Source organism: Gymnogyps californianus, chromosome 10 (assembly GCF_018139145.2).
Source record: "Gymnogyps californianus isolate 813 chromosome 10, ASM1813914v2, whole genome shotgun sequence".
NCBI classification, from domain to species: Eukaryota; Metazoa; Chordata; class Aves; order Accipitriformes; family Cathartidae; genus Gymnogyps; species Gymnogyps californianus.
In genome coordinates, this window is record NC_059480.1 from 19001005 (window position 1) to 19022327 (window position 21323).

The 21323-nt window shown below is 64.1% G+C and overlaps 2 protein-coding genes across 2 annotated transcripts; one reads left to right on the plus strand and one right to left on the minus strand.

Annotated features, from left to right (window-relative positions):
- Nucleotides 1-1273: 1273 nt before the first annotated feature.
- LOC127020142 (uncharacterized) lies at nucleotides 1274-5824 on the minus strand. Its single transcript, XM_050902605.1, has 2 exons — nucleotides 5537-5824; nucleotides 1274-3181 (listed from the first exon to the last, which is right to left on the minus strand). Exon 2 carries the CDS (start codon nucleotides 3155-3157, stop codon nucleotides 2024-2026), a length of 1134 nt encoding a protein of 377 aa, XP_050758562.1. The 5' UTR covers nucleotides 3158-3181; nucleotides 5537-5824; the 3' UTR covers nucleotides 1274-2023.
- Nucleotides 5825-12405: 6581 nt separating this feature from the next.
- VWA5B2 (von Willebrand factor A domain containing 5B2) lies at nucleotides 12406-21043 on the plus strand. Its single transcript, XM_050902715.1, is given in 22 exon segments — nucleotides 12406-12544; nucleotides 12965-13126; nucleotides 13454-13679; nucleotides 13784-13938; nucleotides 14403-14534; nucleotides 14656-14780; nucleotides 14912-15088; nucleotides 15171-15281; nucleotides 15406-15608; nucleotides 15915-16029; nucleotides 16113-16298; nucleotides 16401-16560; nucleotides 16636-16925; nucleotides 18077-18302; nucleotides 18389-18475; nucleotides 18478-18732; nucleotides 18812-18949; nucleotides 19027-19146; nucleotides 19396-19473; nucleotides 19699-19768; nucleotides 20003-20111; nucleotides 20435-21043. Coding segments are annotated over 22 exon segments (3873 nt in total).
- The last annotated feature ends 280 nt before the right edge of the window (nucleotides 21044-21323 follow it).

The window sequence follows — 21323 nt, forward strand, 5'->3', positions numbered from 1 at the left end:
CTCCTGGTTTCGTTTGCTGTGCCTGCGGCCCCAGGATAGTCCTGTTGGGTCAGGAGCGGCAAAGGCATCCTCTAGTAGATGATTACAAAGGCTGTTCTTGCTGAGTGGCCCTTCTTAGTTCATGTTCTCCAGTTGCACTGAGGTCTTCTGTGTGAAGGGGGGTGGGATTCCTGGTAGGAGACTGAAATTATCCTCAGAGCTGGCCATGGCAGGGCTGGGAGCCCTTTGGAAGGGGAGCAGGAGAGTGCTCTGGTTAGCTTTCCATGTTTTCCACTTCAAAAACAACTGAAGCTTGTGCCCTGTGGCCATCTCCTGCCTGCAGGGCTGTCTGGTGGAGCATCTGCTTCAACACCAGCTGCATGCTGAGACCTGAGCTTGGATGGAGCCAGGAGCTGGGAGGGCCTTGCTTCCCAGCCCTCCCTCCATCACAGAAGTTGGTTTTTTTTTCCTGGACATGTAGTGAAACCTAATGACTTGTCAAGAGTGGGCCCTGAGCCCCTTCTGCTATGCAACTGCTGCTCCAGAGACACGGGATGTGCCCTCTCCAGGCCCCTGGTTAAGCTTGGCAGTGGAAGGCTTTTCCCCCTCCGTGTCCCCTGTGCACGGTGTGTGCGTGTGTGTGTGATCTCCCGGGGCCCTGTGTGCACTAACTGTTGGATCCCACCTCCTCATCACAGCCCCTCCAAAGAGCCTGGCCCACGTGCCTTCTGCACTTTCCCTGGGGGACGCAGACCCCGCTCCTGTCCTGGTGACACTCGGCTTGGCCCCTGGCACACCGCTGCCCACAGCAGCGAGTGGGACAGGCCCCACTTGCCAGTCCCCATGACTATATTTCTTAACTGGGTTCTTTCCTACTTGCACATCTGGTTACTGTGGGACCACAGCTGGGGGAGGGTGTGGGGCAGCCCCCTGTCACTCAGCAGCCCCCAGGCTCGTCCCTGTGCCTCTCTCCTCCTGTGGAAAGCCTGGGCCCCAAAAGTGCTTTATGTTTTTATAGTTACTTTGTATTGATATGTAAAATAGCGAATTCTGGTCCTTGCCCTGTGGAGTGTGGCTGGAGTCTTATGTATATAATAAAGTACTTTTGCCATAACGGTGGTGGCTTTGGCATAGTTCCGTGGCCTTGGGTCTCATGTCCCTCTGGGACCTGAGTGCTCCCCTGCTCCCCTTCTGCTGTGGCTGGGAGGGGACCTGCTGTGGGGATCCCACTCAACCCTGCTGCCCCCCCACCCACCCAGGAAAACACCAAGCTGCACAAACAACAGGGAACGAGCAGACCAGTGCATCTTGTATTTAATAGAGCGATGACCGCCTCCCCACCCTGCTGTGGCGCACAGGGATGCTCCACAGGAAGGTCCTCTGGAGGTGCACGGGCTGGGGCACAACCTCTTCGATGAGCACCGTCTTCCCGAGGCTGCAGCCAACTCATCATGGGTTTCATGGGTTACTCCAAAGAAGCAGCAGGTCCGATGGCTCAGGGAGGAAGGGTGTCCATGCGCCCTTGCTGTGACTCTTAAGGCACGTCACTATTTAGCTCAAAAGCTGTGTTTTGCTCTTGGGCTCTGACAAACCTTCCCTGGCTCTGTCTCCTCTCCGGAGTGGAGTTACAATTTAGCCTTGACAGCAGTTGAAGTGCCAAAGGATCCAGTTTTCTCCACAAAATAAGTGTTATTCCAGCACAGAGGTATCTGCAGGCTTCCCCTGCAGATCTGGAGGTGTGCCTGCTTCCATCAGGCAGTGCCATTGGGTCAAATGGGGGATGCAGTGAGGGGGACAGGACAAGAAGGCACTGGGGGCCAAGTGCTGGCCTGGCTGGGGCATGAAGAAGTCACTGTTTGTGAGGACCCTTACCAAAGCAGGGTCCTGCTGGTACAACATTTCAGCCCCGAGGCAGCTGCGTTGGGGCAGTGGCAGTGAATGGTCCAAGAACAGCATCAAAACCAGGTGTAATTTCTATGCTAGGGGCCAAAGCTGGGTTTGTGGGGCCAAGCGAGCATCCAGGCGAGTAAGGCGGGGGGGTCGTCTACTCCTCCTTGGCCCAGACGGAGCCGCCTGCCTTCTCCTCCAGGTGGGGAATCACCGCCTCGGTGTAAAACTTCTCCAGCTTGGGCACCGTCTGCCCCCAGAACTCGGCGTCAAACTCAACGGGAACCACGGCCGTCTCCTTGGTGGTGTGCACCACGAAGTCGGCCTGCTGGAAGCCGGCGGCCGCCAGCTGGCACTGGACCTGGGTGAAGTAGGCATGATCCTTCTTCAGGGCGTAGGAGTCCCCGTCCACCTCCAGGCAGAAGTCCTTGTCCTTGCAGGCCTCGCGCACCGTCCTGTTCCTGTGCTTGTAGGGACACTTCACCTCCAGCAGCCCCAGGGCCTTCCCTGTGGCCGCCTCCTTGACGATGCCGTCCGGGCTGGCGGCGATCCACTTCTTCTCCCGGTGAATGAAGAGGCCACAGTCCTCCACCTGCACCGGCTTGCCCACTGCCTGCGACTTCAGCTGCTCATAGGCCTGCACGGCCACCTTCTCGTTGCGGACCCCCCAGGACATGGCTGGCGTCTGCACCCCAGGCCTGGAGCTCACCACCGCTTTCAGGTAGGACTGGGGCACCTCAGCCGTCTTGCCGTTGGCAAACTTGCTGTTGGCGATCCTGGGGGCCACGGAGGCGGTGATGCGGTTCTCCCGCCACTCGTACCACTTGGGGTTGCTCCACTGGCCCCGGGTCTCCTTCTCCACCCATGGGATGTCCTTGCTTTCCAGGGGGGGCAGGAACCGGCCCCAGGCCCCACTCAGGTCAGCACCAGGCTCCTTCTTCTGTGGACGTGGGTTAGGTCTGGCTGGACCAGCAGCTCCTTTGGCATCATGCGGCTGCTTCTGGGTTGCAGAGCAACTCCCGGTGGATGCTCTCTGCTGGTCCCCAGCATCTCCTAGGGCTCCGCGGGATGCTGTGGATCTCGGCTGAGAGGAGTCTGGCTTTGCCCCACGTCCCCGGCTGGGGCCGGCAGCCCCGGCAGCTGGGGCGCTCCTGGATCGGCTGCCCGCAGCCGCGGCCTTGGCTCGGGTGGCCGAGGTGGAAGGTGGCGGCGCGGTGGGGGCGGTTTTGGAGGCGGCTGTGGCCGGCCGAGGGGATGATGTGCCGGTGGTCTCCTTCCTGGGTCTCCCCATCGCTATGTGTCAGAGGGTCTTGTGCTGTGGGTATGGAATAAAGTTGAATGCACATCCCCAAAACACAAATTTCCCTTTCTTTGGTCCTCCCTGCGCCTGCCTGTATTGGGTTTGCGTGGCAAGGTTTTGGTAGCAGGGGGGCTACAGGGGTGGCTTCTGTGAGAAGCTGCTAGAAGCTTCCCCTATGTCCGATAGAGCCGATGCCAGCGGGTTCCAAGACGGACCCGCCGCTGGCCAAGGCCGAGCCCATCAGCGATGGTGGTAGCACCTCTGGGATAACGTATTTAAGAAGGGGGAAAAAAAAAGCTGCGCAGCAGCAATTGCAGCCAGAGAGAGGAGTGAGAATATGTGAGAGACACAACTCTGCAGACACCAAGGTCAGTGAAGAAGGAGGGGGAGGAGGTGCTCAGGCACTGGAGCAGAGATTCCCACCCTGCAGCCCGTGGGGAAGACCATGGTGAGGCAGGCTGTCCCCCTGCAGCCCATGGAGGTCCACGGGGGAGCAGATATCCACCTGCAGCCCCTGGATGACCCCACGCCAGAGCCACCTGGATGCCCGAGGGAGGCTGTGACCCTGTGGGAAGCCCACGCTGGAGCAGGTTTGCTGGCAGGACTTGTGACCCCACGGGGGACCCACGCTGGAGCAGTCTGTTCCTGAAGGTCTGCACCCTACGGAAGGGACCCATGCTGGAGCAGGGGAAGAGTGTGAGGAGCCCTCCCCCTGAGGAGGAAGGAGCGGCAGAGACAGCGTGTGATGAACCGACCGCAACCCCCATTCCTCGTCCCCCTGCGCCGCTGGGGGGGAGGAGGTAGAGAAATTTGGGAGTGAAGTTGAGCCCAGGAAGAAGGGAGCGGTGAGGGAAAGCTGTTTTTAAGCTTTGTTTTTATTTCTCATTATCCTACGCTGATTTGATTGTTAATAAATTAAATGAATTTTTCCCTAAGTCGAGTCCGTTTTGCCCGTGACGGCAACTGCTGAGTGATCTCCCTGTCCTTATCTCGACCCACGAGCCTTTCCTTATATTTCCTCTCCCCCGTCCAGCTGCGCAGGGGCAGTGACAGAGGGGCTTTGGTGGGCACCCGGCACCCAGCCAGGGTCAACCCACCACCCTGCCCCAGGGCGCTGGCGTCCTCTGCCCACGCAGCCTGCCAGCGCGGCTCTGTCCCCACGCCTTCGCTGGGGTGACACACCACAGTGGCATGCCGGCTGGTTCAGCGGTGCTGGGGTGCTTGTGCACGCACGCGCGCGCATGCACACCCCCCCCCCCCCCCCCGAAACCAAGCGCTGCGTGGGGCCGGGCCTGCCCGCGGCAGCCTGTGCTCCTGCCCCGTGGCCGGCCCACCCAGCCCAGAGGACAGGGTGTGGGGACAGCGGGGTCTCCCCGGGGCCACCTCCGGAGGGACGAAGGAGTGGTTGCCCCTGGGTGCCGCGGCTGCACGGGGACCAGGCGGGCTCCCCGAGGGCCCATCACCCGGCCAGCGTGGGACACCGCGTGGGGGTCGGACACGCGTGGGGAGGCCCGCTCAGCCCCCGCGGGACCCCACGCGTGGTCTGCGCAGCGGCCGCTCCCCGGTGCCGCCCGCACTCACCCCTCCGCCGCCGCGCCGGAAGCGCGCCCCGCCCGCACCACGTGCCCGCGGCGGCGGCGGCCCCGGGGAGGACGGGGGGGGACGGAGGACGGGGCCGGGACGCGGGTGCGGGGCAGGGGGCCGTGGCTGCGGTGCGGGGCTGGGTGCAGCCGGCCCGGCTGAGCCCCCCCCGCCACCCTGCCCGCCGCTCCCCGCTAGAGGGAAGCAGCCGCCCGGCCATCCCCGCCCGCGGGGGATCTGCCCGGTCCCCTTCCCGCCACCCCTCGCCTCCCCTTTTCCCCTCTGCTTCCTTCCCGCATCACACACACACACACACACACACACACACACGCGCTGCCCCCGGCCCCGCGAACGACATTTTGCTCTGGGCTGGGGACAAGCCCCTGCAGCTCCCTCCGCGCCCTGCCCGCCCCCCCCCCCCGGGCCTTTCGGGATGGTTTCTCTTCCAAGTCCTCTTCTGCCGGTCCCTCTCTCTTCTCCCGGCCCGACCTCCCCAGCCGCCGTCCGGAGGGCCCCAGCCCCGTGTACCCCATCCCTGCCTGCGGGCAGGGGTCCGAGGCTGGCAGAGAAGTGGGCCAGCACGGCCCTGCCTGGCACCCCAGCACCCCAGCTTTGCCCTCGGGCTCCCGCGCGAAGGGACAGGCTGACCTGACGGGACCCTGCCGTGCTGCTGAGCCCCAGTTGCTGCTGGTACCGTGCTGGCCCAAGCTGATCCAAACCGCCACAGTCCACCACCACCAAACCCCCGGAAGAAGGACAGCGGCAAGAAGCTGGAGCAATAATACACACCCTCGGGCACACCGCTGCCCAGCTGTGCTGCCGTGCAAGGACGCTCCCTGCGCAGGGACTGCACGGAATTGCCGAGACAGCCCACCTCGGAGTCCCGGCAAAGGGTCTGACTGCCGTGCAGGAAGCAGAGAGCCAAGTGTCAGTGGTACAGCGAGTTTCAAGTTCCTGAATCTGAAAGAGTTTCGTTTCTAGCAGTGAGCCTGGCGCCTTGGCAAGAGCCACGGTGAGGCAGCCGCTGAGTAAGCCCAGCTGCGCTGATGGGGTGGCTGCTGCGAGACCCCTGTGCCCACCTCACAGCTGCAAACCCCAACTATTTTCGGCTGTGGAAAGGAAACCCAGCAGCCACCAGCGCATATCCTGGGTCTGCGTGAGAGCCGCACTTCCAGCCCCGTCTGCCTGCACCAGCACCCTGGGAGGGTTTCGGTTAAGTCTGGGCAGGACGAGCACTGGCAGCTTTCCCAGCTCCTCTCCCCAGCGGTCCCTGATGTCTCCATGAGCCATGTTTATCTCTGCTGATGTTTCATTTCCTGCTGCTTTCTCCCTCCAGCCCCTCTGTAACTCCCTGCAGCTGGGCAGGACAATATCACACAGGTTAAACCAAGGTGCACCTGATTTTGACCAGAAACAACACTGACATTCCCCTCCTCCTCCATGGCTACCCCTCCTCAGGATCTCGTTTAATTCGTGCTGATTAATGAGCAGCAGACAGCTGAACAGGACACCCCTGCCCCTCTCCCTGCAGGCAAAGCCTCTGCCTGGGCAGCCCTCAGCCAGGTCTGAGGAGCCGCAGCTGCACTGAGCGCAGTCGCTCCCAGCCTGACACCGGCTGGTATCTCCTCAGGCTTCGAGTTATTTCCTCCCATAGCACTAAATTCGCAGGGCTTATCAGTGACTCGGGACCTGAGAGCATCTGTAAGAGTTTTGTGGTCCATGCTTCCTCCAGCCAGCCCTATCTCTGGGTGATAATTCAGCTCAATAAAGCTAGGACAAGGTACAGGTGATTTGGGGATAAATACCCAGATCATGACCAGTCCTTTGGGCAGTACAGCAGTTGCTGGTGAGGGCTGTATGGGGTTGCTGAATGGAGCTGTTGGGCTGAGCTGGGCCTATGTTTGCAGGGTTTAACGCACGCCTTAGCTCAGCGCTCTGCTGAAAAGCAATGCTGAGCTCTCTGGGGGTCTATTTGTGGCTGCAATGAACTGCCGTAGGGAAGCTGTGATGGTGCAGAGCGGGGACACGCACGCCTGTTGTCTGATGCTGGTGTGAGCGCTGTATGGAGCGGGATGGAGCCTGTCTGTGTCTCCCCGGGGCTGCTGTGGATTGCTGGCAGGCTGGGGGAGGCTCGGCTGCATCCCCAGCACTGCGCACGCTGTGGTTGTTCCCCTGCTGTAACGCCGGGGCCACAGACAGCATCTGATGCCATGGGCTGGCCGAGCCCCATCACCCCGGCTGGTGGCACCAACCCAGTGCTCGCATTTGGACGCTTTTCTTCGCCTCAGCTTGGCCTAGAAACAGTATCTCAGAGAAAAATCAAAGCTTGCATTTTTTTTTTTTTTTTTCTGGGGATGGAGCAGCTGCGGTGCTTGCCGTGATGATGGGAGCAGGAGCCCCGTGCACACCGCAGGCTGCGTGCCTCCAGCAGCTCGCAGAGCTGGCGTCTGTCATGTGGGGGGGTAATATATGGGTTAGCATCCTTCTCCCGTGGTCATAAATGACAGGGAAGGAGAGCAGCTGCACACTTTAGCTCTCCTCTCTCCCTGTGCAGCACAAGGAGGGGAAGCGGCGCGCCGTGGGGCATCTCGCACAGGGAGAAGGAATGGTTCAGCGTGCTCTTGCAAGCACCCCAGGGACGTGCAGCGTGCCTCTCCACCAGATAATTACGTTGGCTGAAGCACAGGGTAAGGGGTCGGGAGGAGGGAGCATGCCCTGTGCTACCACGTGCGGCACAGGGCGTCTTCTGCCGAGATTTTCCTCCTTTGCTCCTGCCGTCACCTGTGAAACTCTTGCCGAGGAGCCGAAGCTGTAGCGGTGCGTGGGTCAGCTTAGAGGTGAGATCCGGTGGGGAGATGGTGCTCTGCCAGGCCTCCTCGCTCCGGTGCCACTCCGAAATCACCTGCAGAGGACAGGGGACCGCTCCCCCCGCCGGCACTGCCTGCTCTTTCTGCCCCAGTTTGTGCCTGTGTGGCCGGGCTGGCTCCAGGTTCGGCGTGGCTGCGACGGTGGATTTTACGGTGCACGGGAGAGGGGTGGCTCCCCTCTGCATGCTCTATAAAAAGAGCCGTGGCAGCACAGCCCTATCTATAGCACAGCGAGGGAGCTGCCTGGGAGAAGCAGGGCAGGGATTAGCTCCAAATCTGATGGTTTTCTCCAGTCCCGCTTGGGAATGCTGGGCCGGCAGTGGCGGCTGAGGGATTCCCAGCACGCCCCGGGCTGTGAGATCTCCCTGCCAGCAGACGTATCCTGGCTTTGCTGGGATTTCCTGACCGTCTGCACCCTCCCCAAGGGGGCTTGTTGTCACACTTGTCACCCAAAGGCTGGGCTCTCCCTAAATCCCCCCTCTTTCCTGCTCTTCGGGGCTGGGATTTCACTGCAGCACATGGAGGCTGATAAGGATGGCCCCGGTGGGACCCCAGGGCATCTGGGTTTGGGGTGGGTGCTCAGCATCCACCTGTGCCCGGTCGTCTTGCAGTGGTCTCAGGGCAGCTGAGACCTTTCCTAGCGAAGCAGGTTGTGACACTTGTGGCCCACTGTATTTGTACCAGAGTGTTCAGCTGGCTGATGGGGGTTTGCATTTTGCCCTGTGCTTTGTTTGGGGGGGACACGGGGTGGCTGCATGTCCCACGCAGCCAAATCCCATGTCTGGGCGCCACAGCATCACCCTGGGGTCTCACCAGTACCCAAGTTTGGCTGGACATGGCCATGCTGTGGGTGCAGAGCAGCCCACAGCAGTGGGCTCTGCTCTTGGCCAGTACCTGTCACCCTCTGGGGGTGTTGGCCGTCCCCTGAGACCCCCAGTGCCACCCGTGAGAGCATCCCCCAGCCCTCCCCGGGGCGGCAGTACTAGGGAGTGTGTCTCTTTAATGAGGCTGGGCTTGGAGCAGCTCTGCTGCTGGCACAGGGAGAGAGGGATGGAGCGAGGGCGGTGAAGGAGCCAGTGCCAGAGGGAGCCTGCAGCAGGGAGAGGCGGGGAAGGACCGCTCATCCCCCCTGGGTACCGCAGCCCCCCAAGCCGGAGCGGCAGGGAAACCCACCCCCAGGGCAGAAGGCTCTGCGGAGGGCAGGGACCCAGCGGGTGCTGAGCCGAGCCTGCAGCCCCTGTGTCATCCTCCTCCTCCTCCTCCAGGTAAGGGCTGGGGCGAGGGGGAGTCTGGGACCGCGGTGGCCCGGGACCCTGCGGGTATCCTGCAATTCCTGGGTGCCCCAGGGTTGCAGACCCGCTGTCGGGGCAGCCCCGGATCGCAGGAGGGGTGAGAGGTGGGAGATGAGGCAGCAGGGCCACAAAAGTGCTGAAATCACCATCCGGCATGGACCCGACAGGGCTGGCTCTAATAACTGCTGGGAACATGCCCCAGGGTATCAGCAACCAGTCCCTGGCCCACGCCACGAATGTCCTGTGGCCGGAGGAGCAGCAGGACCCTTCTGCAGGGCTGCCCCGCCGGGATGTGCCTGTGTCGGGGGAAATCCGTGGGGCTGGGACATTTTTTTTTGGGGGGTGCCTGCGTTAGGGTACATTGAAGGCAAGTAACTCCTGTTCCCTGGCACGGGGCTGGGGTTTTCCAGGGGTTTTAGCAGCTCTGGGGAGGCGAGAGCAGCAGCACAGGTCCTGGACACGGTGGTCCTGGATGCAGTGCGTGTGCCAGGGCGTGTGTGCATGCATGCACACGTGTGTGTGTGTGTGTGTGCGGCAGACTCTGCTCTCTGTTTCAACTTCCCAGCAGACGAAGCAGCAGTGCCAGCCAGGGGACAGCACCGCAGGCTGGAGGCTCGGGCCAGGGATGGCCCTTCGCCCCATCCCCTTCACCTGCAGCTGCAGGGGAAATCCCTTTCCCCTCCGCTCCTCCTCTTTGGGCTCTCTGCAAAGCGGCATGCCCCGCAGGCGCTGGGCAGCAGCGCTGTCACCTCCTGCCTCTGTGGCCTCCTCCCTGCTCCAGGAGTTGGGACGGATCTTGCTCTCCTGCCCTTGTGCCCCATCCCAGCGGAGCGATGCGGGGATGTCCCGCAGGGAGGGGAGGCGAGGGAAGCAGGGGGTAACGCGGGCGAGCAGGAAGGCCAGCGATGTCTCTTTGCTCCAGGTGCTGCCGCAGAGGCTTGGGCTCCTCTCCTTCCATCCTTCTCTTGTACCGGCATGTGTATCTGTCACCAGTGGAAATTTCCGCTGGGTTTGCCTGTGCCGGGGCTGGTCTCATCCCTCCCCGGGACCACGCTGCACCCCGGCGCGGGCGGCTGTTGCTGCAGCAGGTGAAACTCTGACAACTTCACAGGCAGCTCAGGAGGGTCCGCTGGGCTCAGAGGCGCCTGGCTTGCTGCAGCAGCCTCGCTAGAAAACTCAGCCTGCCCACAGGCGAGAAAAGAAACGTTAAGTTATTCTGACCTAGAGAAGAGTTAGCTCCTTCTTGCCTTCGCTGAGGGCTTTCTGCCGCCGGCGCGGCGAGCCACCCCCGGTCCCGCTCCTGCTGCGGCCCCCTACGTATCGAGGATGCTGCATGGTTAAACCAGCTCCTGCAGGCAGCAGGTGGGAAGGGAGGAAGAGGAGGGGGCTGGAAGGCACTGGCGATGATGCTGGGGATGGGGAGGGGGGAGGGGACCTGTTGGTGATGCCACGCTGGCACCTGGGGACAATTTGTTGCCCCAGGGGAAGAGGACGAAGAGGCCGGGGTGAGGACCATCAGATCTGGTTTTATTCATTACCACGGGGCTTAGAGCAGCCAGCACGAGGTGCGGCAGGGCCAGATGGGGCCTGTTTACTCTGCGAGGGTAAATGTAAAGAGAAGTGATAAAAAGCAGCCGGGACAGCTTCTCCAGTAAGTCCCTGGTAAACAAGCCGGCAGTGCCCTGGCCAATGGGGCAGCACGGCAAATAGCAGGCGCATTGCTGGGCATTAAGCCGGGTGCCTTGGGAACAAATGGAAGGGCTTTGGGGTGAAATCCATCTTTAATGGCTCAATGTGGCTGGGCTGGGGGAGCCCCGGTCCCTGGAGCCTGGCTGGGTGCTGTGGTCAGGGCAGGACCCGGCTGATGTCGTTCCTGGCAGTGGCAAGGCTGGTGTGGAAGAAAACTGGGCTGTGGGAGGGACCCTGTGCCGCCTTGTGTGCTGGGAGAGCAGTTTGGGGGGCTCAGCAGTACGTGCAGCATCCTGCACACAGGGTGGAGGACTGGCAATGGTGAGGGATGGTTGGGTGGCCAGGACCTGCCAGCATAACCCTGTGATGCTAATTGAGCAGGTAAACAGCTCCCCTCGGCCTAATGGACTTATTTTCCTGGGATGCAGCCACGTTGCTAATGCACTTCTGCGCTTCTCAGGGGCTCCCTGCCTTGCGCCAGCTGTGGGCTCGGTCCTGGCGCTGCCTCCGAGGATGTAGCCCTGCTCCGCTTTCAAGGATGCTCTGGGAGAGGCACCCTGTGACCGCATGCCAAGGGCACCCCGAGCCTCCTGTTACCGATGCTCATACAAGCCATTCCCGGGCCGAAGGCCACCGGAGTAGGGGGACCAGATGGTCCAATTGTACCTGGCCTTGTCCTTGCCCCGGGCGCTTTGCACGCTGGAGCACCGGCACACGGCGTGATGCAGGGACCTCACTGCTGTTGGGTTGCAGGCGCTTGGGGTGGGCAGGGGATACAGAGCGGAGGTGCAGACCCACGCCTGGAGCGGGACCCACGTGCACTATCCACGGAGAGGCAGGGCTAAGGCTGACCTGAATATTTTACAGGCATATATGATGGCACGGGGTGGGGTGATGTTAGAGAGATGCCTTGGCTCCAGGCAATCTTTTGGGATGCTGCTCCCGAGTGGTTTTCCCAAGGGGAACAGACGTGTGGAGTGGGTTGGTGCCCTGTCTGGAAGGCATCCCCAGCCACCTCTCTTTCCACAGCTGCTACCGAAGGGTGGGATGCCGGAGACATTCATCTCTGGGTAGAGCATTACTCGCCCGGAGGCAGAGAGCATCATCCCCAGGGCCGGGCTCCCCCCCTTCAGTGCCTTCCCCTCTGTGCTGCTCTTCAGTGCAGCGCTGACCTTGTTGTTAATTATTAAACCCCCAGCAAACACTGCTCACTGTTTTGTCCTAGTTACGCTGTGGGCTTCTCGCACTTCTTTTTTTTTTTTTTTTTTTTAAAAACAAATTACCCTGGTAACCTCTCTGGGTGGATGGAGATGGGAGCAGCAGACGGTCCTCTCCCAGCCAGTGCAGGAGATGGTCTGGGGAGGCTCTGGAGCCACCGAGCTGCTGTGGGGTGGCTGAGAGATGGGCTGTGTGTGCCTGGCTGTTATCCATCCTGTGTAGCAGTCCCTGCTTGTCTGCTAGGGCTTGGGGCTTGCAGGTAACTGCTGCTGCCCACGGGAGAAGTCGTTTTGCTGCCCAGCAGCCAGGTTTATTTACCCGTGGGGTGGAAGAGCTCTCTGCGGGCTTCTGTGGCTCCAGAACTGGTTTGCAGGTGGGCTGAGGTCCGAGCACAGACCTGGGTCCAGGTCCGTGTGTTTTGTGGATGCTGCAGAGCAGCGTCCCTGGGCCGGGGAGGGCTGGGGACCTGCTCCGCCCTTGCAGGCTGGGCAGATGGAAGCGGCTTGCTTACACAAGCCTCTTCCCGGCAGACCCCATCCCCGAGCACCCAGCACCTGCCTCCCCTCTGCCCACAGCTGCCTGCTGAGGGACCATGCCGGGCCTGTACGCCCTCCCCTCCTGGGAGGCTCTGCCCCTGAAGAGTTCCACGGTGAAGGCTTGTGCCAACGGGTACTCCCTGAGCATCACCGCTCACCTCGTGTACACCAACCCCCACGAGGAGCCCGTGGAAGGTAAGGGAGCTATCGGGGCTAGCAGGGACCCAGGCTGCCTGCACGGCCCTCTAAAAGCACCCGTGCTGGAGAGCATCCCGTCTCCAGGCCACCTGTGTCCTGGCCCCCAAACCTTGCCCAGTTTGGGGAGCAAAGGCAGAGGCCAGCAGTGGTGGGGGCACCGCCGACATGCAGCATTGCCCTGCGGGCAGAAGAGTGAGACTGACCCACATTCTCATCGCTGAGGAAGAGGGGGATTTCATCCTCCCTGCCCTCCTCCGGGCTAGTGAGGCTCTGGGTCCTTCCTGCTTGTTGTCCCACTCTTGTGCATCTAAATCACCCTGCGAGTCAGACAGGGTCTTATCGGTGCTGCTGTGGGCTATACCGTGCCATGGCAGTGTACGTGCTGGGATCTGCCTTGGGGCTGTCTCCCACCTGCAGGCGTCTTCATCTACCCGCTGGAGGAGTCGGAGGTGGTGGCCAGCTTCGAGGCGGCGGTGGGCAGCCGGCGGGTGACGTTCCAGGTCCAGAACCGGCACCGGGCGCAGGACTGCTGCCTCCAGTGCGGCCCCAGCCCCGGCCGGCCGCGCCGCTGTGCCAGTGGTAAGTGCTGTGGCACAGGTGATCCTCTTGGGTCCTCCTGGCTGGGAGGCTCAGAATGAGCAGGGAAGAAGCACGGGGGGATACGAGGAGCTGAGAGTCCCTGCCAGGCCACCCTGGTGCCTTGGGGGGTCTCTGGGGCTGGAGATCTCAGCCTCCCCTTTCCCCTCCCTCCGCCTCTCCCGGGGCTTTACCCATCCTTTTGCATGGCCCTTGTTACACCTGCACTCTGTTGTCCCCTTTGAGAGTAATTAGTGCAATTAAACCACCACCCCCCCCCCCCAACCTCGCACGCCCCGCTGACCCCCCCACCATCCCTCCCCTGCCCAGGCCACCTCGTCCTGGACGAAGATGCGGAGCGCTCCACCTTCGTCATCATCACAGGCGCGCTGTGCCCGGCGGAGAGCCTGGCCGTCACCCTGAGCACGGCGCAGGAGCTGGCCACGCTGCCAGACGGGGCCCTGCGCCTCCTCCTCCCCCCCGTCCTCACGCCCCGCGTCCCCGCCGTCCCCGAGAGCGAGCCGGCAAGCTTGTGTGACGACAGGTTGGCCCTATGGTGATTTTCATGGCTTCCTCAGTCTCTGCCATCCCGGGGGGGGGATGCTGATGCTGGGCAAGCGGGGAGAGGGGTGGGAGCCATCACTGCCTCTCCCCTCGCAGCCCCACCAGCTGTTTCGGGGGGCCGGGTGCCCGGAGCCAGCCGTCCCCCACGGCACCTGTGGAGAGTGTGGACGTCTTTCGGGGACAGCCCTGCAACCCTTTTCCTTACAAGTTTGCCTTTGAGCTGCTGGTGAAGGGCCCCTGCTTGCTGGCAGGTAGGGGGCGGCTCGGGTGGTGTCAGCTGGTTGGACAAAACCTCCCCACAATATGGGCAATGTCCCCTCAGGACAGTGTCCCCCCAGTCCCTCCATGCTTCTAGGGGGACGCGAGCCCCTTCCCCGGGCATCCTCTTGCACTCCCTATGTGTGAAGAAGCCCTTTCCCCATTCCACCCCTGGGGCTGGGACCCCCCAAAGTCACCCCACGCGTGGCTTTGGGCAGCTCTGGGTCAGCAGCCTCCTTCCCCAGGGAGGCGCGATGGATGGGGGAGAGGACGGGCGAGGAGGGGCTGCGGGTCGGTGGGGATGCCCTCCTGGCCACCAGCCCAATTAATCCCATTAGAGCTGGCAGGGAGCAGCCACTGCCACGGTGTCGGGTCCGGCACAGGCACGGAGCCTGGTGGGTGGCGGGCCGAGGCGGGGGGTGCGAGGGGCTGCCCCGCTGCCTCCTCCCTGCTGCAGGGCTGGAGAGCCCATCCCACGCCCTGCGAGCCGACGCCGACCCCTGGGCCAGCTCTGCCACCACCACCTGCGTCACCCTGGCCGAGCCCCACCGCTACGACAGGGACCTGGAGATCATCCTCTACCCCTGCGGTGAGGGGGGACGGTGCCCTTGGCGGGTTTGGGGGAGATGGGCCATGGCCCCGAAAGCATCTGGAGCATCCCCCAGCCCCCTGCGGCATGGGGTGGCTCCGAACCCCCCTGTGGCCCCCAGAGCCCCACCACCCCCACCTGGTGATGGAGGACGGCACCATGACGTACCCCGAGTACGAGGCCCACATCCGGAGCCGCCGGGATTACGTGCGGATTGCCAGGAAGGACGGGAGCGGCGAGAGACAGGTGACAGGGCACGGCCACCGCCGGCCCGGCGGGGAGGAGGAGGAAGGGGGGAGGCGGTGGGATGCAGGTGAGGAAGACCTCGGCGTGGGCCGGGGGGCTGCGAGAAAGCCCCTGGCCTGCCTGGCTCGCAGGTGGCTTTTGTGCAGAAGCGTTTCCACAAAGACATCTTCCCCAACCCTGTGCTGATGCTGAACTTCTGCCCGGCGGCGGAGGGTGTCCTTGAGGACCTGCAGAGCGTCACCCGCGAGGTCCTCTTTCTCGTCGACCACAGCGGCACCATGAGTGGCCCCGACCTTGACAAGGTCAAGGTGAGGCTTGGCTGCGGGGCCAGGGATGCTCCCTGGGTGGCCGGTCCTTAGCAGCCCTCCCCGGTCCCCGCTGTCACCCCAGGAGGCTTTGCTAGTGGCCCTGAAGAGCCTCCCGTCGGGGACACTGCTCAACGTTGCCGGCTTTGGCACCGACGTCAAGCCGCTCTTCCCATCCAGCCGCCTCTGCAGCAACGTGAGTGCCGCCGGGCAAAGCCCCTCACCAGCCCCTCTCTGTCTCCCCTCTTGCGGCTCCCCGCCGTGGGGTCGGGGCTGGCGAGCCGGGGGACCGCTGCGAGGCTGGCTCTCCGTGCGGGCAGGAGACGCTGCGGCGTGCCTGCGAGCACGTTGGCGGGCTGCGGGCGGACGCAGGCAGCACCAACCTGCTGGCAGCCCTGGGCTGGGCGCTGGCACAGCCCCTCCACCATGGCTACCCCCGCCAGCTCTTCCTCTTCACCGACGCGGCAGCAGGCAACGTGGGCAGGATTCTCCGGCTGGTGCGCAGGCAGGCCAGCACCGTCAGGTATGGCACCGGCACCGCGGTGGGGTCACGGTGCTCTCCATGTCCCCTGGGCTGTTCCTGCTGATTTCTCCTTCCGCAGCCCCAAATCTTGCCTCCATCAGCCCCGAGGGTGCCCTTCACCCATCACATCCCCCAACCCCACTGGCTCAGCTTCCCCTGGGGTGCCCCAATCCGGCACGCAGCCAGGGCAGTATCTCTGGCTATTAAACACCCCTGCCCGTCCCTGCTGCAGGGCTCGCCACCGGGCTGCCCAGCCCCTGGCACCGGCCCGGCTGTGGCTTTTCATCGCCTGGCTCTCTCCTGCAGGTGCTTCAGCTTCGGCATGGGCCCGCGGGTGTGCCGGCGGCTGCTGAAGGGCATGGCCAAGGTGAGCCGGGGCTGCGCCGAGTTCCTGAGCCCGGCTGAGAGGCTGCAGCCCAAGGTAACGCCCGGGCAGGGATGGGGGGGACATGGGGGCATGGAGGCCACTGAGGTGTCTCACACTGGCTCCTCTCCCCGCCCCAGCTGATCAAGTCCCTGAAGAAGGCGATCGAGCCGGCCGTCAGCGACATCACCATCGACTGGTACGTCCCCGACAGCATGGAGGCTCTGCTCTCGCCCACCGAGCTCCCGGCCCTCTACCCCGGCGACCGTCTTGTCAGCTACTGCGTCCTCTACAGCATCACCCGCTTCCATGACAGGCGCCCACCGGTATGACCAGCACCACCCTGGCATGGGGAGGATGGCACGTTCCCAGTGCCACTGGCTTCTCCTCGTGCCCAGGGGCTGACGGCGGTGCCCTCTCTCCACCAGGGCCGGGAAGGGGCTCGCCGGGGCTCCCGGGGCTCAGCCTTCCCCTCCCAGGAGGAGGTGCCCAGTCCCAGGGAGAGCCGCCAGCCACCCCGGAGCACCCCGGGATCCGGGGATGCCTCCCTGGACGTCTTCACCGGGGGCATGGAGGCATCAGAGCGGAGTGAGTGGGGCTGGGGCCGGGGCGGGGGGCAGGCGTGGGAGCCGTGGGCTGATGAGGTGTGCGCTTGCCGGGCAGGTGTGGATTCCATTTCGGGGGGAGACATCTGGAAGCGGATTTACCAGCCCTCCTACATCCAGGAGCAGTACGTCCTGACACACTGCTCCGTCAGCACCGACCGCAGCCAGGGGCTGCTCTCCTGCAGCTCCACCAGCAGCGAGTCCACTGGCTCCCGTGACGTGGCCCCTGAGGGTGGCTCCTTGGCCCCCGGTGCCGATGCCACCTCCCAGCAGGGCCAGAAGAGCCTGTCCCTCTGCGAGTCCTCCACCAAATCCGCCCCGCTGCCCTCCACCCTGGCTGGCAACAAGGTAAGGATGCTAATGGGGTGCAAGGGCTCACACACGGAGGAGTTGCTCCCGGCTTAGCTGGGGTCTCGCTGCCCCATTGTGCCTGGACATGTGGCCACTGGCCTGGAAACTGGAGTGCTGTAGCCTGGATTTTAAGCAAGGATCAGCTGTGGGTGCTGCGAGGAGACTCCTCGGGTGGTTTTGCCCTACTGGAACAGGACAGCTGGGGACCAAGCAGCTGGTCCCCCAGCTTCCCAAGCCAGTAGTCAGCTGGGTGGCTAACAAACTCCCTAGCCAGCTCAGATTCTCATTGATGCTGCAGAAATCAAGTGAGAATAGCTGGGCCGGCAGCAGGTAACGAACCTGCCAAGCTGGAGAGGAGAGGGTGGGCTGGCTAAGCTCCCGCCTGGCTCCTTCAGCCCTCCGCCAATGCCGCCCAACGCTTCGTAAGCAATGAGCCACGTCCCCGCTGCTTCATACCTGGGTTTAAAATCCAGTCAGGTCGCTGGGATGGGGAGAGGCAGCTCCCCTGGTGACCATGGCCCTGAGGCCGGGTGAGGCCAGCTGTCACCCAGCTCCAGGACACGCTCCTTCCCCGTGGCATGGGTTAGGTAACCCGCTCCCGCCGCACAACAGCACAGCTGGTGGCCTTTGCTGCCGAAATGTCAAGCGTAAGTGATTTCCCTGCAGCGTAAATGATCCCCGCCGGGCTCCCCGCTGCCGGGGCGAGAGGCAGCACGGGTGCCGCTGCCCTGCCGTAGCTTTTAGGTGAAGCATCTCAGTGCAGGGCCATCGCTCTGCGCTGGGGACTGCATCCCACTGTAGCATCATCCAACCTGAGCAACTGAGCTGACCCCCACACACACGCAAAAACCCCCGCCAACTCCTCCTGCCTCCGCGTCAGCCTGAGTCGGCCCCCAAGGATGTTTGCAAACTCCTGTCTCGGTGCCATCGGTCCTTCCCACATGTATTAGGAGCCTGGCGAGCATCGCCCGTCGCCCTGGGAGGCTGCCAGGTGCCAGCCTGCAGAGCGGCAGGGCTGGGCGTCAGCCAGCAGCTCCGGCCAACAGCCAGCCGGGGCCGCAGGTGCCCCATCACGGCTTGGTGCAGTCTGGGCTCTGTGCCGGTGCCTTTGCCGGGCTCGCCGTCAGCCTCCCCCCCCGCCACCGCAGGTGACAGTGGCCCTCAGCACGGAGGAGCTGGCGCGGCGGAAGAAGGCGCTGGCACGCGCCGCCCTGGCTGGCCGCAGCTTTTCCTCGCCGCACGGGGAGCTGGATGCGCACCGGCTCTGCCAGGCCCTGGAGAAGGTGTCGCAGAAGAGGAACCAGTCCCTGGAGGGGCGGCTGGATGAGCTGGGACCCCAAGCACAGCGGCTGCAGCCCAGCGTGGTGGAGTCAAGTGTGTGCCGGCTCCGGGGCACGAGGGTGGCAGGGACGGAGTTGGGCGCCCCTGCCTCGCTGAGCCCACATCTTGCCGTTGCCCAGATAACCTCCTCTCGCCCACCCACCTGGACTGGGACATGCTGGTGGAGCCCTCCTACCTCTTCAGCGCCTCGCCGGCTCCCGAGCCGGGGAGCCCAGCCTGGGCGATGCCGGCCTGCCCCTGCGCTGCCAGGTGGTGATCCACGCACTGCGAGCCGGCAAGCCAGTGTCCTGGGAAGTGACGGCCTCGCTGGAGTCGCTGCTGCAGCCCCGGGAGGGGCTGGGCAGGGAGGACCCCCCGCGGCGGGTGGGCAAGCCCTGGGACAAGCCGCTGCACTGCTTGGCAGCACGCTCCGTCATCCAGGATAACGAGAACGCGGCGCAGCGGGAAGCCGAGCTGGAGCAGGGTGGGTGCTGGTGCATGTCCCCCCCAACCCCGACGCAGCCCCGGCATCCCCCCACCTCTAACCGCCTCACTCTGGGCAGGTTTTGCCCGCCGGTTTCGCCTGAAAGCCGTGCAAACCAGCAAAGCCTGCAACGTGCCTTCTCTCTACACCCGCCTGGTGCCTGTGGATGGTGCCACGCAGGCAGCCCTACCCGCAGCCCCTGAGGTGTGGGGCACAGGTACAGCTGGGGGGCTCGGTGTGCTGGGGAGGGGGCAGCGAGGGGACGGAGGGCTGAGGTGGCACCATCCCTTGCAGCTGGCTCGGCCAGCCGGCCACGAGCCACCGTGGCAGGGAGCTGGCACCACAGGAGCTCCTCGGCGGGTCTGGGTCAGCAGCGGGATGCAGAGGAGCAGGATGAGGCCCCCGTCGCTGCAGGTACCGATCCGGGCCCTTACATCTGCTTACGCTCCCCAGGGACCTGCCTGAGCACCGGGGTCCCTGCGGACCCTCAGCTCATGGCTGCGTGGGGCTGGTCCCGGCTGGAGCGCTGTGGATGCCCAGGAAGAGGCATCTGCCCCACACTGGTGGGGGACATGGTGGGGCAGCGTAGCAGCCCCTGGCAGCAGCTCCGAGCCATGAGGGTCCCAGGAGTCCAGGGGCCCTCAGGGCTTTGCTCTTTTGCAGAGCGAGACGAAACCCCCGGGTCTCCGGCCAGCGTCTCCTCCCCTACCTACGGCTGGGAAAATCAGAACTGCTCAAACGGTGCGTCCAGGGTGGAGGGGGCCAAGGGCTGGATGGTGGGGGACAGGGGTGCCCCTGGCACCCTGTTGCTGGCAGCTGAGAGCTGGAGCATCTGCTGTGCCCACGCCTGCCCTTGCTGCCCAGGGCATGTGGGCTGAACCGCCCTCACAGGTGCTGGGGAGTGGGATGCACCCCTGGGTGCATCGTGGCCCCCCCCCACTCCCGCTCAGCTCTCTCCCTATGCAGGGCCTCCAACCAGCCCCTCCACCACCTCCATGGGCTCCCAGAAATCCACAGAGAGCATCGCTGGCTCCAGGTAAGGCTGTGGGGCGGGGGGATGCGAGGGCCCAAAAAATGGCACGTTGTGGGGAGAGGGGGACAGTGCCACTACTTGGGCGCTGCAGGTCCAATGTCCCCTGCCAGCTCGTGCGGCATGGGGGGGTGGTTTGGTGCTCCAGCCCCTTCCCTGCAGCAGGCTGGGGTCCAGCTGCCCTTTGGGAATTGCCATCCCCTCTCTGCCCCGTTAACAACTCGCCCGTTTGCCCCACAGGTTTAGCCTCAGCAGGCGCAGGGGGCCCAGCCTGGTGCTGCGCCCGCAGTGCCTCAGCCCAGAAAGCGAGCAGTCCAGCAACCACGCCAGCCACGACTACCTCCCGCTGGTAAGGACCCCGTCCCCCATCCCACCCAGGGAGGGGGGGGCTGAGCAGGCACCTTCCCTGCTGGGTTGCAGCCGAGCCGCCCAGGCGATGCCCAGCAGCACCAGCAGCGGCACCCAGCTGAGGACGCAAACCCAGTGGGTGCCTGCTCAGCCCTGCTGCATCCTTGAATGGCGCTGGGGGCCTTTGCTGGCTTTTGGGGGGGGCGTTGGACAGTCCCTGTGCCCCAGGACACTCCTGCAGCCCCCAGCACTGAGTGCTAGGGGCCGCGGTGGGTCTGTGCCCCTGCCTAGCCCCCCCCCAGTCACCTGCCCCCCCCATTGCAGGTCCAGCTGCAGCAAGCCCGGGGGTCGTTCCAGCTGACCGAGAGCTTCTCCGAAGTGGTGCAAATCTCCCTGGACCGCCTGCGCCGGGCCTCCCCCTACGCCTCCCACCGAGCCAGCCTCAGCCCCACGTCCCCGGGGGCCAGGAGCAGCCCCGAGGCAGGGCCCGGCGGCGAGGAGAGCGAGGAGCCCGCCGCAGCCCCGCAGCCCGGCTCGCCCCCGTCCCGGAGCACTTGCTCCGAGGTGCCCAGCGCAGCCGTGTGGGCACAGGCGGACAGCGGGCACGGCTCCGAGTCCGACACCGGCCCCCACTCGGCCGTCCCCTCCGAAGCCGGCGTGAGCTGGCAGGACGTGGGGCTGGAGGACCTGGAGAGTGCCAGCTGGGCCACGGCGGTGGCTTTGGCGTGGCTGGAGCATCGCTGCGCCGGCTTCTTCGAGGAGTGGGAGCTGGTGGCGGCCAAGGCGGACGCGTGGCTGCAGGCGCAGCGGCTGCCCGAGGGGGTGGACGTGGGCTGCCTCAAAGGGGCGGCCCGGCACTTGTTCCTGCTGCTGCGTCACTGGGACGAGAACATCAAGCTGAACATGCTGTGCTACAACCCCAACAACGTCTGACGGCCGCCGGAGGGGCCAATAAAGACGCCTGGCTCCGCGCTGCCTGCACAGGCGTCTCTGTTACAGGCGGGGAGCCATCGGCCCCGTTCAGGCCACGCTGGGGCTCACCAGAGCCTGGGGTGGGGTGGGGTGGGGTTTGTCACCCCCTTCCCAGCCATCTCCTGTGGGAGGGAGCAGACAGGGGACTAGGAAAAGCCATGCTAGAGGGATCCCTGGGTTGCATCAAGGTGATTCAAACCTTGAGGCGAAGTGGTTTTGCAGATCCTCCGTCTTAACCTCA

What these genes read in the sequence shown, in the direction of transcription:
- LOC127020142 (XM_050902605.1), bottom strand. Translation starts at nt 3,157, where the DNA reads ATGGGGAGACCCAGGAAGGAGACCACCGGCACATCATCCCCTCGGCCG.